Source organism: Vanacampus margaritifer, chromosome 17 (genome assembly GCF_051991255.1).
Source record: "Vanacampus margaritifer isolate UIUO_Vmar chromosome 17, RoL_Vmar_1.0, whole genome shotgun sequence".
Classification (NCBI taxonomy): domain Eukaryota; kingdom Metazoa; phylum Chordata; class Actinopteri; order Syngnathiformes; family Syngnathidae; genus Vanacampus; species Vanacampus margaritifer.
This window is the reverse complement of record NC_135448.1, coordinates 18,175,693-18,195,854: the sequence shown is the minus strand read 5'-3', so window position 1 is coordinate 18,195,854 and position 20,162 is coordinate 18,175,693. Positions and strand designations below refer to the sequence as shown.

The 20,162-nt window shown below is 45.6% G+C and overlaps 1 protein-coding gene across 3 annotated transcripts; it reads right to left on the bottom strand.

The window, feature by feature from the left end:
• Window positions 1-88: 88 nt before the first annotated feature.
• On the bottom strand, window positions 89-16,966 carry LOC144036874 (zinc finger MYM-type protein 4-like). 3 transcript variants are annotated; one of them, XM_077547799.1, is made up of 27 exons: window positions 16,704-16,966; window positions 15,686-16,049; window positions 14,799-15,302; window positions 14,230-14,420; window positions 13,890-14,143; window positions 12,892-13,072; window positions 12,505-12,708; window positions 12,275-12,428; window positions 11,304-11,419; window positions 11,064-11,228; window positions 10,839-10,989; window positions 10,564-10,736; window positions 9,618-9,765; window positions 9,449-9,526; window positions 9,296-9,358; window positions 6,209-6,240; window positions 5,971-6,124; window positions 5,670-5,782; window positions 5,395-5,590; window positions 5,142-5,258; window positions 4,948-5,060; window positions 3,723-3,891; window positions 3,410-3,561; window positions 3,214-3,328; window positions 2,752-2,991; window positions 1,310-1,472; window positions 89-1,126 (listed from the first exon to the last, which is right to left on the bottom strand). In XM_077547799.1, exons 1-27 carry the CDS (start codon window positions 16,764-16,766, stop codon window positions 901-903), a joined length of 4,599 nt encoding a protein of 1,532 aa, XP_077403925.1. In that variant the 5' UTR covers window positions 16,767-16,966; the 3' UTR covers window positions 89-900. The 3 variants fall into 3 exon arrangements, with proteins under 3 accessions (XP_077403925.1, XP_077403924.1, XP_077403926.1); XM_077547798.1 differs by lacking the exons at window positions 89-1,126; window positions 1,310-1,472; window positions 2,752-2,991; ... (7 more) ...; window positions 5,971-6,124; window positions 6,209-6,240 and adding an exon at window positions 6,518-8,505; XM_077547800.1 differs by lacking the exons at window positions 89-1,126; window positions 1,310-1,472; window positions 2,752-2,991; ... (8 more) ...; window positions 6,209-6,240; window positions 16,704-16,966 and adding exons at window positions 6,518-8,505; window positions 16,612-16,697.
• Between the last annotated feature and the right edge of the window lie 3,196 nt (window positions 16,967-20,162).

Sequence of the window (20,162 nt, the reverse complement as noted above, 5' to 3'; positions counted from 1 at the left end):
TTTCACCGCCATTTTGAATTGTGACGGAAGCTCCATGGCTGATAAATGGCAGCGCAAAAAATAAAAGTGATTAATGGCACTACAATAATTAAACATTCGCAGTTTTATTTAAAAAAAAAAATCAATATAAAATGTGTGTCAAGGGATACATGAACGAATACACGTTATTTGTACATACCTAATATTTGGGGAAGGCCAACATGTTTCGTCTGAAAAGGTGCATTGAACGGCAGGTTTTATGCGTTCAAGTAGTTTTACTCAGCAAGAATTAGCTTGTTCTAAGCTGCACTGAATGTACTTAGTCTACTACAGTGATTCCCAACCACAAATGATTCAATTTGACATATTTTGGCTACAAAGCAATTTTCTCTCAATTACACACCCCTCCACTAGAGGGCAGAAGTGACTATTTAATTAACCAGTGTTCAGTCATTCAAACAACAGAAAAAGCTTTGTGTTCAAACTAACGAAATTTCACACAGAGTAAATTAGTGAGTACATTAAGACGACATTTCGATTATTTCAGCATAGAATATAAACTTTTGGTGATATTTTATGGTTTGGCTCAGTAAAGGTTGGGAAACACTGATTTAAAACATGAGCGAAAGAGGAGTTAACACAGTACAAAAAGAGGACATTGTAATCTCGTCGTCCAGTGACGTTGATCGGACCTTGAGAAAGAAAACAGGATTATAGAATACATTCCAAACAAAAACAAATGCTCATCATGGAATTGCATCTGCGAGTCCGTCCTTCCACCCCAAACAAGTTTTTGGAAGGTCAGCTTTGCTGCCCTTTAGTGTCACAAAAAGTCCCGCCCCGATCCAAACACGGCGGCTCGAGCGCTGCCTTCAAGACACTTTTGATTCCGTCGTCTCGGCAAGAGTTCGCAAGGCCCCGTCATGGCCAGTCGTCGTCATCCTCGTTGCCCCCGGTGCGCTCGGGGGCGGGCGCCAACTGCCCGGTGGCCAGGTGCAGCTGGCGCACGGTGAGGATGCGGGTGAGCATGGCCTCCTTGGTGTCCTCGTCCAGCGGCGTGGCCGAGAACCACAGCGGGCTGTTGGGCACGCAGCAGCGCTCGGGCAGCAGGTAGAACACGTCGGTGCGCTGCTTGACCGTCTCCGAGCTGCGTGGCGGGAAACACAAAACAAGCAGAAGAACCCGATGACCGTTTCTGCCATTTCAAATGTAATTTATTTGATTTTTTAGAATCAACAAACGGCTCTTTTGCAGATGAGGTTAAAAAAAAAAAAAAATCCATTTAGACAAAAGTAATGATTTGCTGCCGCCACGGGGAAAGTATTCTCACCATTTTGACAGGTAGAACTCGTAGAGTCGCACGGGACAGCGCAGAGGATTTTCCGTGTTCTCCTTCATCTCCAGGATTTTCTCCTCTTTGAACTCCTCGTCCTCTTCGTCCTCCTCCTCCTCCTCCTCCTCCTTGCGCCTCTTTGCTGGAACTCCATCCACATCTAAACGCATGTTAAAAATGTCACTATTAAACACAGTATATATTAAAATACTTAAAAAAAAAAAAATCATAATTAATCGGATGACTTCAATAGTTAACTCACGCAAATTTTATATCTGTTTTAGATGTAAAATAAAATGTACCATAAAATATAAGTTAACTCTTTGACTGCCAAAAACGTTAAATAACGTTTAGTATAATCCTACGGAGGAGCGCCAAAGACGTTAAAAGACGTTCACCAAGTTTTTTTTTTTTTTGGGGGGAACCGGGTGGAGGAAAGCCTAAGCCAGCTGTGCTGAAAGTATCAAGCAGATCTAGTTAGTATAGTGCCTAGTTTTGGCCCCTAGATGGCAGCGATGACTCTCAAGATTGGGTCGGCGTCAGTGGAAGACGTGAGGCGGAGCCTGAGTGTTGAGGGGACAATGGCTGAGGAAGCCATAATGGCGACCGGTCGCAAGCAGCAAATCCTGCTGCGTCTCCTGGCGCGCAGGGGAGCGTTACAAAAAGAAAAACTGTATTTGAAACATCCACATAATTGTAAATAGTTTGCCAAATTGTTTTGTCAAATTGTTACACTGTTGAATGTAAATAAACGTATTTTGCTATCAAAAAAACACTTTTTCATGTTGGTGGTAGTGTTTTACAGAAGTAAAGCACTGTTTAGGTGTTTGTGGCATCATTCATGGAAAAAAAAAAAGGTGTCAAATTCACGAGAGTGCATGAAATAATATCGTTTCACAAAAAGCGTGATTTCTCCGTATTTTGTTTCAAAACAGAGCATTTGGGTGAAACTAACCATTTTCTATTGTTGATTACTGAAAAACGGAATAAGGTACAAACAAACTTTTTTTTTCTGATGAAAGATGAGAGTCCAATCTTTCATTTGGTAGTATGTGTGTTTCCGTAGTCCAAACAGAACATTTTCTGTGGACCTTGAAAGATCAGTCAAAATGCTTAAATCGGCTGGCAGTCAAAGAGTTAACATAAAAGTGGAAAAAAAATGTTAAACTAATAGAAATATGGCTGCACCTTTTAGTCATTGATACAGTAATTTCATAATAATTCATAAAATTGAGTTAAAATTAAAAAAAACGAGTGATATTAAATTGTATCAAGGTCATTTTTCTGCCACTAGATGGCATAATTGCATTTGTAAGACATCGGTGACGGCTCAGTGCATTTTTCTTTTCATATCAAGCGCGATCTCATCTTCAACATGAAGCAACTTGTGAAATTGTGCACATTTTTTTCAAAACGGTCAAATACAACTTTTGGCTCACCGTCATTGGGCGCGATGGGCGGGTAGAAGCGCAGGAAGGTGGTCTTGACGTTGCTCTGGGCGGTCTTGGTGCAGCGCATGACGTGGGCGAAGGAGAGCTGGCGGTGCTGCTCGGCGCTGGTGAAGCCGAAGTTCTTGCAGAAGAAGTAGAGCAGCGTGTTGAGCAGCACGATGGGCGAGTACACGCCCAGCTGCTTGCAGTCCCACAGGAACTCCTCCTCCACGCGCGAGTGGATGTAGCCTGAAAGACGGTGAGTGACATGGGTGCCGGGGAAGGAGAGTGTACAGTTAAGAGTAGAGATTTCATGTCACTTTTTTTCCCCCTGGAATTGAATAGTTCCAGTTAACTAGATTCATCGTGGCAGGTTATTTTTTTTATTTTTTTTAGAATTCATAATTATATTTATTTTATTTTGACGCAAACCTGCTACATCAGAGCTACGCAGCTAGCTTACGGACTCACCGCTGGTTGTGAGGGTCGGTTGGAAGCCTCTGAGCATGTTGGTGAACTCCGTGGAGAACTTGCAGTAGAAGCTGTCGGTGAAAATGTTCTCCACGCGGCCGTTCTCAAACAGGTGCTGCGAAGGGGGGGGGGCAACGGCGGTGAGCGAGTGACAAGCGGGCCGCGGGGTGGGAATTGTTTTGGCAACTGGTCTTACCTGCTGAATGCCGAGGCACAGGTAGAAGAGGCTGTCGGCCGAGTAGTGCTCACCGGAGGGCCGTCGGACCTCCGAGATGAAGCGGCACAGGCCGTAGCTGAGCTCAGCCGAGGTGCAGCGGAGGAGGTCTTCCTTCATCACTAGGGGGCGCACTGGTCATCGTGGCAAAAAATATATATTAAAAAAATAAATAAAAAACACAGACTTGGACAAGGAAGGGATCCCTTTTTACTGACAAACAATGGCTGGGTGCTTAATTGATTTTAACGATTACAGTTAATACAGAAAAAAAAAAAAAAAAGAGCTGACTGACTTGCGATACGCGGCGTCTCCACGTCAGGCTGAGCGTCCCGCCAGCGGATCCAGCGCTTCCAGGCGTCCACGCCGTACTCGCTCTTAAGCTTCGGGACTTTGGGGACGGAACTCTTGGCGGCGGGTCCTTTTTTGCCGGAGCCCTCCCCCTTATTTGACTTTTTACGACCCTAACGGATAGGAATGAAGAGAAAAAGGGAGTTCATGCTTGCAGTTGTAGCTTCGTACGGGATGTCCTGAAAAATGGACATCTTTGGAAAGATGTGGTATCAACCGATATTAACCTTTTTTTAAATTGGCAAACATATGCTGATTTTTCCTTTTTTTTTTACAAACTTAAACACATTACACAACATAAGATAATTGGCAAAATTCGCCGAAAAACAATAACTTATTCACTCCCAGCCGTTTTCACAGAAGCAACCCCCTTCGCTCCCGACTGTTTTACTGGATGTTCACTGATTTTGCAAAGCCCACAAAATATTCTGTTCTATTGCTATAAAAACATCTGTTTCGCAGCAATTAGCATTAGGATATAGTTAAGTTTCATCATTAGTCACAAATCTATTCAGAAATGTGAGTAATGAGCTGTTTTTCAACATGGCCTCTGGTTGATCTCTTTTGCTCTGCTGCCACCTGCTGGCCCTTTTTGTAATAACTACGATTGCTACACCCCTTCTCTGCAGTTCAGAGGCTGCATCAAAGACTTCTGTATGCTCTAGCATAAAATAAATCAATAAAAAACGTATAAATATGTCTTTTGGACATTTAAAACATTTAAAATAGAACGGATTTATACATTTTGAGGGAAAAAATTAGTTAACACATCCCCCCTCTAAAAGTTTTTTTTTTTTTACTTTTTTAATTTTTTTTTACAAGTTAACACATTACAACATAAGACAATTGGCAAAATTCGCCCAAAAAAGCAGATTTTTATCAAAAATTAACAGGTTACAAAAAAGAAAAGAAAAAAAGGCAGATTTTTGTCGATTTTCCTCTGTTAAGTTACAAAAATACGAAAGCACAAAATATTGTTAAACAGTCACCATTTATACTTTTAATGTCACAAAAACAAAAAAATTAATTTGAAAAAAATTACAATTTATTCAATATGTACTTTATAAATGTTTTTATTTAATTGGCTGATTAATGAAATTTTTGAAACGGGGTTTAGCAGACTTTTTTTTTTTTTTTTTTAAATCCACTACACGTGTGACAACGCTTACCCTGGTCTCTCGGGATCTCCGTGACGGTTGTCGTTTTCGCGAGCCGGCGCGCGTGGGGCTGGCGGGCGGGGGCGACGACGACGCCCGCATCAGGGACATCGTCTCCAGGGTTTCTGAGGAGGCGGAAGGGCGGCACGCGTCAGAAGCAAACCTGGGAGCAATCGAGTCGCGGGCCGTCGATTCGGACGTCTCACCGATGGGGAGGTCGGTTTCGATGTCCATGGGAGGAGGCGCGCTGGGCTCCTCCCAGCTGTTCAGTAAGCTGGCCAGGTCGTCCGTGTTCAAGTCGTCGTCGTATGTGCTTATCGCGTCTGTGTTGGGTGAAACGCAATTGCAGCATTAGCGTCAGAAGGTTTTATAAATAATTCAATATTGATGCTAGTTTTGTTAGCCTGTCTGTGGCATTTTGCATTGCGTGTTAGCATTAAGCTAGTGGGCGTCTCCTACCCCCACCAGCAGCAGCAGTCCCCGGCTGCGTCTCCTCCTCTTTGTCGCCGCCGTTGGTCTCGGACACCATCTCGGCCATGAGGACGAGCTCGGCCTCGAAGGGGTCCTCCGGGAACTTGTCCTTGATCTTCTTGATGGTCTCCACGATGCGGTCGGCGTTGTCCATGTTGACGGGCAGCAACATGGGCACGGGAAGCTGCGGGGACGCGCCGACGCCGTCACGGACACAAGCCAAGATGGCGCCCGCGCGGCCACTATCGGAAGCGTTTACGTACCGGTAGGGGCACGCCCACGGGGTTGGGGGTGATCTGGCTGTACATGTTCATTGGCACGGGGACGTACACCGGCACGGGAATGGGGAGGAGCATGACCTTAGGTATGGATATATCTGGAAGAAAAAGTGGGTCATTAACGTGCCATTGAAGTTTTGATTAGCATTGTTAGCATCATCGATATGACTTTGACAGCCACCGCCACATGTGCTAGTCTGTGCCTGTTTGCTGAGGTTTTTTATTTTCCTAATCCATACTGTGCTCCCCTAAGAGCTTAATCTGGAGTTGCCCGCTGCCCTCGTACCTGTCTGCGCCTCAACGTCGACCGTCTGCGTGCGACACGAGACGCCCTTGTTCTGCACCAGCGGCTTGCACAGCAGCGCTTTGTTCTTCATGCTTCTCGGCGCGCCGGCGGACGGCGACGGCCTCTTCTTCTCGGGACTGTCGCTAATAAAGATCTGGCGAGAACAAAAAAAACAAATATGACTTCAAAATATTGTTATTATTTTGGTCGCTATGTAGGATGCGAGAAAGCTACTCACCAGATCGGAATCTGTCGTTTGTGAGTCAGCACCTACAGAGAGAGAATTTTTTTTTAACCCTGGAGAACCCAAGAACCCTTTTCTTCTTCTTTGGAAAATTATGAATGATACATTAAATGACTGTTATAAATTCACTGAACACCAAAATATATGTTTTTTCCATTTTAACCCTTTATTCCCTAATTTAGGATTAGGGCGAAATTTGACCCTTTGGGATTTAGGGGTATGATTTCGAAAAATCAGAACAACAAAAACTGTCAGTAAACTATTTAGAATTTAAGAAAATAATCAATCAAATACACAGCGACATTGAACAATATCATTTTTTAGTTTTATTTGTTGCATTTTAGAACTGGATCTTGAACGTACAAACGCACTTTGGCCAATGGAAACAAGAACGCAGGGACAAAATCACTGCTGGAAAAAAAAACCCGCCATTGGTCTTTCTTATCCAAAAATCTGCCCGAACTCACACTAGACATTGTGATAGTCTTTGAAGCAATTTCTTTTTTTGTTAATGCAGAGCGGCACCGCACATTTCTCACAGTGCATTTCCGTCTTGAGGTCTTTGCACACGGCACACCGACGCCGATGTTCCTCCTTGACAGGCCAATGGCCGACTTGGTCCAAACGGACCTCTGCACTCTGATAAACGCGAACAAATCTTGGCGGTGGCGGGAACGAGGGGGAGGCGGAGCTAGGTGATGATGGCCTAGCCCGCTTTCTCGCCGTTCCCACTTCAACCAAGCCTTGAGCAACCAAACCCTGAAACTTGCGAAGCTTGAGAACTCTCGATCCGGCGATCCCCTGCGCCTCGCAATCGCGCCGGTAAAGGAGCCACGCGTTGATCACCGCCACCGACGTGAAGTGCCAGAAAAGCGGCAGGTACCAGCGGCGGGTCCGGATGCGGAATTGACAGCGTGCGAGAAGCGCATCCAGCACGTCGACACCTCCCATGGAAGCGTTGAACTCTTTGATGATGTTGGGTTGATCGACGTAGGCGTACTCTTTCTTGGACTTGTCCCAGCGCCGAGCTTTGCTCAAAGGTTCCGGTCCGGCGTATGTTGACATCAAACTGACGGCTTTGGTGTCGTGCCATTTCAGACAAACGGCGTTGGTGTCGGACTCCAATTGGTAATCGTAGGATCCGCGGCCTTTCTCGGACAGGTCTTGGTCGGGTACCAGGTTGCACGTGGCCATGCGGGTTTTCCTGACCGTTCCCGTGTAGTAGATTCCCTTTGCCAACAACGTCTCAATGAGCGGCATGGAAGTGAAGAAATTGCCAGCAAAAATCAGGAAATTTGCGTTCTCCGCAAGCGATCGGCATAACTTGACGACAACGTCTCCGCCGACTCCCAACGGACTCTTTTTTGGCTCTTTTTCTCCGCCGCCGCCGCCACCTTTTCCTTGACATACGTCAAAGTCGTGCAGGAGGCCGGTGACGCAACAGCGCGCCCACACTTTGAACCCCCAGCCATGCGGCTTTCCTTTGCTATTTCGCCTCATGCCACCAAATGGACCTTCGCACGGCACCGTCATCTCATCGATGGATTGCTTTTGCCGAGGAGCAATTGTCAGACATTGTCTGCGAAAAGAATCCAAAAACGGTCTCAGTTTCCAAAGTCGATCCGTTTTGACTTCTCCGTTGGCCATTTCGTTGTCGACAAAGTGGATGACCGAGAGCAGCCGCTTGAATCGCTCGTGACTCATAACGTCCGCCACGGGCCCATAACGGACTTCGCTTTCCCAGTACTGCCGGACTCCGGACATTTGAACTAATCCCATCCTGAGGTACATTCCGAGAACTTGTTCAATCTCCTTGACGGAAGTGTTTACACATTTGCCGTGTTTTTGAACACTGTGCCGATTGGTCTGTTGGACAATATTTTCCAACATATCGCGGGAAACAAAGCGGCGAAAGTAAACCAGCGGCGTGTCTGTTGTGGCATCCTGGTACGACTCGACTTGTTGTCCTTGAAAGCGCACGTCGGGTGACTCAAAGACTTTCTTTCGCCAGCTGTAAGTTTTTGTGGCACAATTGGGGTCTAAGCGTGGGCTTGCGGTCTCTGCAAATTGCAAATCTTCATCACTGGACGAGTCATCGGGCGAGTCGCTGTCTTGGGCAGAAGATTCGCCACCCTCACTTTCATGCGCTTGAAACCATTCATCAGAATCACTATCGCTGTCCAATTCTGCGCCAAAGTCACTATCATCAGCTTCGAGTTGTTCCAATACTTGTCTTACAGTGTACTTTCTCGGTTGCTTTCCCTGCCCTAAAGAGCAACTGGCCATGCTCCCTGAAAAGATATAGGTATTTATTAGTCCCTGTACCTTTAACTTAGTCAAATAGATGACACAAATGAATGAATTTCAAGTCTTTAGCCAAATACAAGACTGTCACCACAACCAACGTGGCGGACATTTTTGACCCCATACACCCAAAGTGTCATTTTTGACCCCATACACCCAAAGTGTCATTTTTGACCCATTGTTTTTTTTGAACTAGCTCAGAGTTGCTAATTTATCAAAAAAAAAATATAAAACATACTCCTAGGCATTCTGCAACATGATATGAAATAGATTAACAAAAAAAATAATAATAATTTTACCATCTGATGGTTTGCTGAGAAGATGGTTTTGTTTGGATTGATTTCCAGCTCAACAAAACAGCATGTTTGTTGCCAGCCATCTTTGTCACCAGCACTCTGGCTCATGTAAGTGCAATATTCATCCACTAGATGGCCCCATGCAGGGGTCACAAGTGGCACTCTGGACTTTTGAAGTTAAATTTGAAAAAAAAAATAAGGTCTTTGTTATTTGAGTAGCAGAATTTATAGGGGCCAAATTTGACCCCGTGGGTTCTCCAGGTTTTTTTTAAAGTGTATTTTGCATTCAACCAAAGGACACTGAGCTGCTCCTTTGGTTGTGCACATCTTGGCCACCTGGGGGCAGTATAATACTGACTCTGCAGAGGATACAGAACATGCCTAAAGGACATTTTATGATTTGGTGTTAAATATGCTATTTTTTCCCCCTTCTGCTAACTTCAACTGACAGTGAGAAATAACATAAGAAAGCATGCTTTACCTCTGGTTCGAGGACCTGTGGACTCTTCTTTTCGCTTCCTCAAATTGATTTGATGGTCTCCCACTTTATGATGGCAAGAAGAAAAAAAGGCACAAAGTCATGTTTAAAAATATTTTTTTTTCAAAATTGATTGAAATCATTTGCGCCGCGTACGTTGCTTGGTGGACTTGTCAGGGGCGGCGCCGGTCTCCTGCTCCGCGAGCGACACCACATTGGCGATGACGGGCGAGGCTGTAATGACAACGTGGGCGGTGTCAAGGCATGCTAGCCGTTAGCACGCGAAAAGGGCGAGGACGGACGGACGGACGGACGGACGGCCCACCTGGCGAGAAGACGTCACCCTGCGTCTTGACTTGGATGTTGCAGAAGTGGAAGAGGCACGGCAGGTCGCAGAAGTTGCGCACCTCCCCCAGCACGAAAAGACTGTGCTTCAGTTTGCCTTTACGGCCACACGAGGCGCACTTTGCAACCTGGCGGGTGTCATTTGACATTCAGACATTAGAGGCATTGGGGGGGCTCAACAACATGGAGGAGCAAAAATGCTACATTCAAAAATAAATAAATAAAAGTGAAAATAAAAACGGACACAAAAATGTTATTCAATAATCAAATAATAATAATAAACAAAATAATATGTATACATAAATAAATACAACTTAAAAATAAATACAAAAATAAAACAAGATTCTAAAAGTAAAAACAAATACAAATAAATGGTCTCATATTTATTTATTTCATGCTGCAGACGATGCCAGCATGAAATGGTTCTCAAATGAGGGGGCGGTCCTAAGTGTGTCTTGGGTTGAACTATTTGCCTATTGGTTGAGCAACATGCCAGTCTATGTCGGAAAGGAGAATTCACACGCACGAACCTTGTGGTTTACAGGAACTGCTGTGTTAATCTTGTTTTTTATTTTTTAATTCATGTATATATTTATTTTGTTGTTTTTGTTTCCATTTCCAGTTATTTTTTATATAAATTTTTTTTTAAATATTTTTATATCAGCTTTTATTTTTTACCTCTATTTTTTATGTATGTATATATATATATATATATATACTTTTTTTTTTTTGCATTTATTTTTTAATAAAAATTTTATTTTCATTTTTATTAATTTTTTTTTTGCATTTATAGATTATACGATGATAAAATAGGCCACATCACGGGTATATAGACAAAATATGACGTCAAATCTGTATTAGAGGTGTAAAGCTTGCTGCTGATTATGAGCTGAACATTTCCGCTCGCTTTTGCACGCGCGACTTACATGGCAGAAGAGCATGGTGTAATTGGACCGGCACTCCTCGGAGCAGAACTCCTCGCTGGACTCGCCGTAGAGCGCCTTCTCCAGCTTCTTGGAGACGCACTGGCAGTACGAGCACGACTTGCAGTGCTTGCCCCAGCGTGCGTCCAGGTCGTGCTCGTACAGCAGCTTGCAGCCTGCGGGCGGGACAGCGGCGTGAAGGGGGCGTCGTCGGGCGAGACGTGGGGCGGGACGTGGGGCGTGGGGCGGGCGGCGGGCGGCGGGCGGCGGCGACTCACCGTGGCTGCAGAAGGCGCAGTCCTTGCCGTTGATGCGTTTGACCTCTCGGCTGATCTTGTCCATCTTGCAGTACTCGCACTTGGCGCTCACGTTTTTGCTGGTTTTGAACTCCAGGGCGCAGTTCCAGCCGCACACAAACACCACCTTGTCCTGCGCAGGCAGTCGGGTGACCAGTTAAAAGGGTTACTAGGCAACGGAGGCGCCATCCAAGCGGTTCTGGGCACCTTGATGTGGATGACGTCGGGCTTGGCCGTCATCTGGCGGGCGCACTGGGCGCACTCCAGCGTGGCCGGGGCGCCTTGCAGCAGCGGCGACGCGACGCTCGCTTCCTGACCGGACGCCACCGTCAACTTTGGGAAAATGGTGGCCTGCTGCTGCTTGAACTTCTCCTGCGAGCGCACGCCACAGTCGCGTCAAATGCAACCCGCGGGTATTCGGCGCCCGTGCGTGTGCGCCGTCCGTACCTGATAGGTCATCACGCACGGCAGCGTGCAGAAGTTTCTGATGGTGGTGTCGGACATGGCCAGGTGGTACGCCGGCAGGGCGTTCTTGCCGCAGTTTTCGCAGTTCAGGTGTGTGCCTGGCGCAAAGTAAACAACATTGATAAAGGGGACTGCTTTGGTAGCTTGGTGGAAGTGAGTTGAGGAGCTTCATTTAGCCAAAAATAGTGCTTTGCTGCTTATTTTGTGGCATCTTGGTGCCAAGGAACTCTGTTGGGAGTGGAGGAGCTACATTTAGACAAAAGTAGTGCTTTGCTGCTTATTTTGCGGCATCTAGGTTGGAAGTGAGTTGAGGCGCTTTATTTAGACAAGACTAGTGCTTTGGCTGCTATTTTGTGGCATCTTGTTGCCAATTATTTAGGCTGGAAGTGAGTTGAGGCACTTTATTTAGACAAAACTAGTGCTTTGGCTGCTATTTTGTGGCATCCTGTTGCCAAGTAACTCTGTTGGAAGTGAGTTGAGGAGCTACATTTAGACAAAACTAGTGCTTTGCTGCTATTTTGTGGCATCTTGTTGCCAATTATTTAGGCTGGAAGTGAGTTGAGGCGCTTTATTTAGACAAAACTAGTGCTTTGGCTGCTATTTTGTGGCATCCTGTTGCCAAGTAACTCTGTTGGGAGTTAATTTAGACCAAAAGTAGCACTTTGATGCCATCTTGCCGCATCTTGGCGTTTAGAAACTATGTGTAAGTTAGTTGAGGAACCTAATTTAGACCAAAAAATATCAATTTTGGTGGCATTTTGTTGAGCTTTATTTGACCAAAAATAGTGCTTTGTCGCATATGCTAAAGTAATTTGAGGCACTTCAATCAAACAAAAAAATATTGCTTTGCTGTCATTTTGTGGCATCCTTGTGCCCAGGAACTGCTATTGAAATGAGTTGAGGAACTTCATTTAGACAAAATGATGCTTTGGCGCCATGCATGGATCCGGTACCTGAGGAGCTGACACTCTGCACCATGAAGGCCATGATGCAGCTGCTGCTGCAGAAGAGGCTGACGGAGTCGTCGGTGGCGCTTTTGTTGTGGACCATGTCGGCGAGCGGCCGCGGCGAGCGGCACATGGTGCACGGCAGACTCGTCTTCACTTTCTTTTACCGGGAAAAAATAAAAAAATGAGTACAGTCTACTTTTTTTTTTTTCCCCTCACAATTTGAAAGGTTGTACCTTTTTGTACTTGACGAGGCAGTCGAGGTTGCACAGCGTCTTGCTGCTGCCGTCCATCTTGAGCAGCAGCGGCCGGAAGTGGCAGATGGTGTTGCAGTTGGCGCAGCCCGCCATGGTCAGCCGGTTGGCGGTGCGAAAGAGCTTGAAGCACGCGTCGCTGCACATCTTGTGGACGGTGCCGCTCAGGACCACCTCGTGCTTGCTCTGGTGGAAATACAGTACCGCCTTGAGATACAAGTCACCCCCGATTTGAGTTGCAAGCCCATGTGACGCCGGCATACGGTGCTTGTGACTCAAAACAGTCCAAGTTGAAGTGAACTGCCAGCGTAAACAAACGCTCCCATTTCCAGACTTGCTCGAACGCATCATTCATCCGTATTGACTTACCACGGCGAATTTGGAGCACATGCTGCACGCCGACTGCAGTTTGACGTTGGAATCGGCCAGCGATTTGGCGTCGGAGCTTTTGTTGAGGTTGAACGCGTTCAGGCACGGCTCGCTGCAGAAGCCTCTCGACACGCCGTCCACGTCCGGGGCCAGGATGATTTCCTGAGGGCGGGAAATTCGCCTAGCGGACGGAAAACGGTCACAAATGGTTGACAAGGGACTTGATCCATTGATTGGGCGATTGTTTTGTTTTTACACATTACACTATATTCTGCCAAATAACAAAATCAGTTACGGCTTTAAAAAAAAAAAAAGAGAGGAAAAAAAATAATCGGTTATCGTTATTTTATTTTGCCAAATAAAATCAGTTATGGCCTTCTTTTATTTTTTTAATAATTGGTTATTGTTATTTTATTCTGCCAAATAAAATCAGGTATGGCTTTAAAAAAAAAAAAGGGGGGAGAATTGGTTATCATCATTTTATTCTGCCAAATAAAATCAGTTACGTCTTTAAAAAAATAATTGGTTATTGTTATTTTATTCTGCCAAATAAAATCAGGTACGGCTTGAAAAAAAAGAAAAAAGTTTTGGTTATCATTATTTTATTCTGCCAAAGAAAATCAGTTACGGATTTTTTTTTTTATATTTTTAATCGGTTATTATTTTATTCTGCCAAATAACGAATCAGTTACGGCCTTAAAAAAAATAATAAATCAGCTTTTAATTGGTCATCGGAATTTAATTCTGTCACCATATAGCTAGATCAGCCTCAGCCAAAATAAATAAATAAGAAATTAACGGCCGATGCGTCAGTTAGAAGAGGAAAAATTTTGTTCGGCCAAATAATGAAATTAGCCTTGGCATAAATAAATAAATAAAATAATCCGCTTCATCAGTTATCGGATCCTTATTCTGCCGAGTAACTAAATCAGCCTCGGCCTAAAAAACGACAACCACCACATTTTTACAACGAAAAAGCACATTTTGGTGTTGCTCACTTGTGGCAGTGATAGCAGTTCTTGACGCTTTTGGCGGTGGTGAGCGAGGACGTGAGGCAGGCGGTGGAGCAGAAGAGCGCCGGCGAGCCTTTGCGCTGGTACGCCGTCTGCCCTTTGATGAGCCTCTTCCGGCAGAGCGAGCACAACATGTTCAGCGTCGAGGAAGACGGCCGACCCCGCGACCTCCTGGTGATGCTGTCCGGGTTCACCGTGTACACCGAGTCGATGATCAAGTCGTCGTCCTCCTCCTCCTCCTGCCGACGCAACGGCGAAGACCTCGGCTTCGTTAGAGCGGACGAGAAATATGAGATGCGAAAATGTGGGTTGGTCGGGAACTGACCTTGGCAGCGATGGGCTCGTCCTTCACAGCCGAGGTCCCGGACGCGAGGGGCACCTCGTACAGGTCGTCCTCGGGCTCGTCTTTGACTTTGATGGGAGGAGGCGGAGATGAGGAGGAGGAACTGGATGCAGAGTGCTTGTTGACTTTCGTCCCGTTGGTCATGTCGGATGCTGACGCGGAGCCGCTGGACGCTGGTGCGAGAACAATGAATTATTTGCAATAACAAGCAAATAAATGGGGGGGGGGGGGGATTGATGAGTGCGCTCATTCACTGCCATTGACGACTATAGACGTGTTTTCTGGGAAATTTTTTTTTACTCATTTTGTCTGCCACAGTTGAGGTATACCGATGATGAAAATGACAGGCCTCTCTCATCTTTTCAAGTAGAAGAACTTGCACAATTGGTGCCTGACTAAACACTGTATATATATATATATATTTTAATGTAATCATAAAATAATTTACACTGTGATTTTTGGAATTGAAGTACCGAAACGCGCATTCCGTTGCAGCCCGATTACAAACCAGTCGGAGTGCAGTATTGTGAAAAAACTGCTGCGTGACTCACTTGTTGCTGCTCCTCGGCTTTTGGAGCGAGTGGCGTAGAAAGGCACATGCTCCTCCTCCTCTTTCTCCATCTCCTCTTCCACCTCCTCTTTCACCTCCTTCTCTTTCACTTCCTCCACCTTCTCTTCCACCTCCTTCTCTTTCACCTCCTCCGCCTCCCTGTCTTTCACCTCCTCCGCCTCCTTCTCTTTCACCTCCTGCGCCTCCTTCTCTTTCACCTCCTGCGCCTGCTTCTCTTTCCCCTCCTCTACCTCCTTTTCCTTCTCCTCCTCCTTCTGATCCACCTCCTCCTCCTCCACCTCCTTCTCCTCCTCCTCCTCCACTGTCACCTCCTCCACCTCTTCCTTTTCCTTCTGATCCTCCACCTCCTCCTTTTCCTTCTCCTCCTCCTCCACTGTCACCTCCTCCACCACCTCCTCCTCTTTTTCCTCTCCGTCCACCTTCATGTCAACGTTTGGCTTCACGTGGGCATCCACCTCCATTTGTGTTTCCTCTTCCTCCAACACTGAAGACATAAAGAAAAGATATGACGTTCCTACACTCCATCTAAAAAGGGAAGTTAACCCAATAAATGTATTTACAATAATATGATGAATGCAGACACCACTTATCTGAACAGAGCATTTTGATTAATATCGCGTTAATGGAATGAGTTTATCAGGCATTTTGCCGCTTGCTGTCAACTGAAAATGACATCCCAGTTGCAGAGGGTTCAGGTATTGACCAATCACAGCTCACCCATTTTCTGAAGCTGAGCTGTGATTGGTCATTTCCCGAGCCGTTACAAACTCATAAAATGTTTTTTTCTTCTTCTTCTTCTTTTTGATCGGTCAAAGTCACAGCTTTTCCCTCAATAAATGGGTGTTTACCGTACACTCAAATAGTTACCGGTGCTGTCATTATGATCTTCAAGGCACATCTGAGCTTCCTGTTCCTGCTGATCCACAGTACCGATGTTCATCATCTCGTCCAGGCTGAAAGACGTGGAAGAGGCGCTTTTGCCGGCAGTCTCCTCCCAGCCCGAGTCCTTCACCTGCATGGGAGTGGCGTCCATCTCCTCCTCTTCCTCCAGGTCTTCATCATCTTTTTCGCTGACCGGACCCCCTTCCTCGGTCTCGTCTTCGGAGTGGGACGGCGAGGCGTTCAAGGCCTCCATGCGACACGGGACCAGCGGGGTCTCGATGTCTTTATGCTCAGATCTGTTCTCTTCGATTTGGTTTGGGAGAGCTTCTTGTCCTGTCTCTTCTGTTTCCTGCACGCCATCAAGACCATAACAAAAGCTTTACGATTGGGAAATACATGAACACACACTTTAATGCATGCACTAACATAGTTATATTTTCGACAAAATTGTCAATATTTACCATTAGTGCAACTGTATTTCTGATACCCACAAGCAATTATTGCATAGTCTCATCTATCAGAATTCACACGTCATTTAGAAACAAGTTATTGTAAAGTGAATGATTAAAACAATGATTATTACGACTTCTAAATGGATTCATTATAGCTATCACAACGTAACAAGGAGGGATAATATCGTGGTTTTACAGCTGTTATTTCGATACAAATACAACCACTGCTTCCCATTTCACTTTAAAGACACTTTAACGAGATTTAATCAGCAATAACCTAAAGTGAACTGAATATTATGTTACTGATCTCACGATTGTTGTCCGCGCGACGAGCTCAGCTCATGCTAAGCTAATGCTAGCATCCTGGCCAAGGTGCACTCTTCTGATGCTAGTTAAATTATTAAGATAAGCGCGGCTGAGCTTTGCGAACATTAGCATATACCAAAAAAAAACACACACATTTAGATAGATAATACATCCGTCCAATGAACGCGTTGTGAATCCGATCGGGTTATCGATTGTGCGACGGCGTGCAGGAGCTTGATTATTACCGCAAGTCGCACTTCGTCGGCGGCCGGATGTTGACGTCCATCGCCACGTTCCACTGCCTCCATGTTCGCTGCCAGTGCAGAACGCTCGGATTGTGCATAAAAAGACGACTCAAAGCATTTAATTGATTTACAAAAAGGGGTGCACCCTTAAATCAACACCAATGGAGCATCCTACGATGGGGATGTCGCCTAGCTTGATTAGCGTTTACTTCTTCGCGTGTTTACTTCTGGTCATGCACAAAAGCACTTAGGTCATTGCAACCCCTAGTGGACACCACTACTACTACAACAAATTACCTTAGAAACCGACTGTATGTCAACTCAATTAAATGGTGGATTTTGATGATTCATGGCGAGAAAGACATGTATGACAAGTCATAACATTTTATTACTTCACTGAGCAATATAACTGAAAATGTACATTTATTTTAGTCATAAAAACATCACAGTAGCAGATAGTGACAAATGTCTTTTTCAGGAATGTGACATGAAGAGAACTAGGAAAATAAAATGTCATATTTTGTAGTTGATTAAATTTATAGTTGAGGGGGCCTCGGCTACACACTTTTGGCCACACATGACGGCGCCACCTCCAGCCGATTGCCGTCTTCCTTCCTCAGCCTCAGCGAAGCCATTTTAGCGTCCAACTCATCCATGAAGCCTTCGTCCACAGACTTGGTGTCCGTCTCCTCCTCGGCCTCCGTGGGCAGGAACACGTGCAGCTGGGGGCGCACCGAACCCGTGACAGGGCGCTGGTTGCAGTTCAAAACACACGGTTTCCCGATGATGGACAGCGGCTCAGGTTTGAGGGCGTGCATGGCCGGAGGGCCGAGGTCTCCGGCGGTGGCCAGCTTGTGCGAGCGAGGCCTAGCGACACGGGGCTTGGAGTTGAGCCTGATGGTCTGGGACGAGACGGGATGGAAAGAGGGGACGTCTGTGTGAGTGTGACTGGCTGCTGGTGATGGGTGGACCTTGGAGGGGGCACGAGAATTGCAAAATGGAGTGCTAGGAGGCGTCGGCGGCGGCGGTGGGTGGACACAGCAGAAGGCTTCAAATGAGGCGCCGTCCTTTGTGTGGTGCAGCGACGGCTCGCTAAGACTGTAGAAGCAAAATGGACACTTTGATGGGATTTCATTTAATAAACGTGAACAGGATTAAAAACGACTTATGCGCAGTCCGCTCGCTCAAGTCGACACCCATCAAACTCTCCGCTGGAGGGCTTTTCTTTTGTGCGGGTGCACCACAGGGGGCCACATCAGGCCCCCATATCGGTTTCAAGCCCAGAGTTTTATATCCGTTGAGCGGCGCTATCAAACGGGGCTTAACAATGACTCTGTAATTCCAGTCACACGCTTAACTTGCCCTCTGATGACACCAAACGCTGACACGGTACAAAAGACCAGTCGGGGTCGATGGTGGTCAACACTGTGGGGTGCCGGGGTCAGATCAGTTTCACTCTCACATTCGAGATTCCAGTCACAACTCAACTCAGTCAAATCCAGTAATAGTGAAACTAAAACGGAAAGCGGTCCAACTCCTTACCATCACTTCGTTTTGTTTCCATTTACCTGAGTTGGGCTACGTTGATGCCACGCCTGCCGCCAGGTGCTCTGTTGGCCACGCCGAGCGACGGGAGCCTCAGCGGAGTCTTCTTCTCACGCCTCCGGACCGGAGGGGTTGAACTCGGGTACCAGGTCCCGCCGATGCCCACGCCGAGCACGACGGGCGGCGGAGGGGCCGCGCCGGCGATGCCACTCATGAAGGGACGCCGTTCCCGCCACCCACGGGCAGCGTAGAGGACATGGACGGATGTGGCCGTCCTCCTTCGGCAGAGCCCGCAGGGACAAGTGAGCGCGGGTGGGACAGTTGCGCTGCGTCTGTGCGGGCAGCTGCTTGCATCAATGATTGACGAGCGTTATTAAAGATGGATGACGGCCAGTGGTCAGGTGCAGCCCATTGCCAGTACTTCCTCTCACCTGCCGTTTTATCCCACTCCGGTTATTTTACAGGTCGGAAATGGAGATGGCGAAGGACTTGCTCTAAATCATAAATTTTCTGTTTTTTCAAGTTTACGGCCTGATTTGTAGAGCTGGGTTAAAAAAATAATAATTGTGAGTCATCGATATTGAATCGATTTTCCTCTTCACGCCCGATATCGATTCATAAAACATGACCCCCATAAATTCTTTAGAAAAAAATATTTTAATGGCCAATTTTTTTCCAGACCTGACATTACACTTTAAGACAATTCTGAATCTTTTTAACTCATTCACTGCCATAAATTCATAAAAAAAAAAAAGATAAAAAATTAGGGGCGACAGGCGATTAACATTTTTAATTGTAATTAATCGCATTACTTCACTAGTTAACTCATGATTAATTACAAATTTTATATATGTTCTAAATGTACAATAAAAAAAATCTAGGTTTGCATACTCTTAACAAAAGTGGACTTTTTTTTTTTTAAATAGAAATAGTTGAAAATAATTGTTGACGTTTATAGCCGTCAATGGCAGCGAATGAATTAAATAAAGAAAACAAAAAATTGAGGGCGATTAAAATCTGTAATCACAATCAATCGCATGACTTCACTAGTTAACTCACGATTAATCACAAATTTTGTATCTGTTCTAAATGTACATTAAATTTTTTTAAGTTTTCATACTCTTAACAAAAGTGGGGGAAAAAAATGTTGAGTTCAAATGAATGTTTGACGTCTATAGCCGTCAATGGCAGTGAATGAGTTAATTTATATTTACAATTATTGACTTGGATTATAAAAAAAAATTCATCTCATCCTAGCTGATGTCAATCCAATTAGAACACGTGTTACTTTCATTTATAAACTAAATTGTTTGACCAGCAAAATGTATTTTTTATATATGTGCCGTTTTATAAAAATAAATAAATAATCTATAATAATTACTAAATAGTCACATCTGCTAATTTCCAAACAAAATAATGTGATAAACGGATTCAATTCCATGACGGTATGAAAGATGCATTTATGGTTTCACTGGAACTTGTTGAAAACGCAAAGCTGAGGCGCCGAATCTCCGCGTGAAAGGAGCTCGTTCAAAGTGCTCGCTTTTAATGGCAGATCAGATGACCGCGAAGGTCGAGGCTTTCACACGCGCGCCTGCGGTGCGAGGATTGCATGTTCCGGTGTCGGGTCAGCGTGACACAAACCCGCATTCAATCTGGCCACCGCGGGTGGATCACCTTGCGTCAGTGTCTCTTGGGCTGGACCTCCTCCAAGGAAATGCGGCACCTTCCCAACACACACTAAATTAATGTCATTTATTGTGAGAAGGCTTTCGGTGGGATTAACGTCACTTTTTTGAGTGGGTCGGCGATACAGTTGCAGGCTGGAGGGGGGCCGGGGGGTAATCAGACACTGGAGACTTGTTTGTTTTGCTCCCTGGTGCTGTTGCACTTAACTCTTTGACTGCCAAAAAC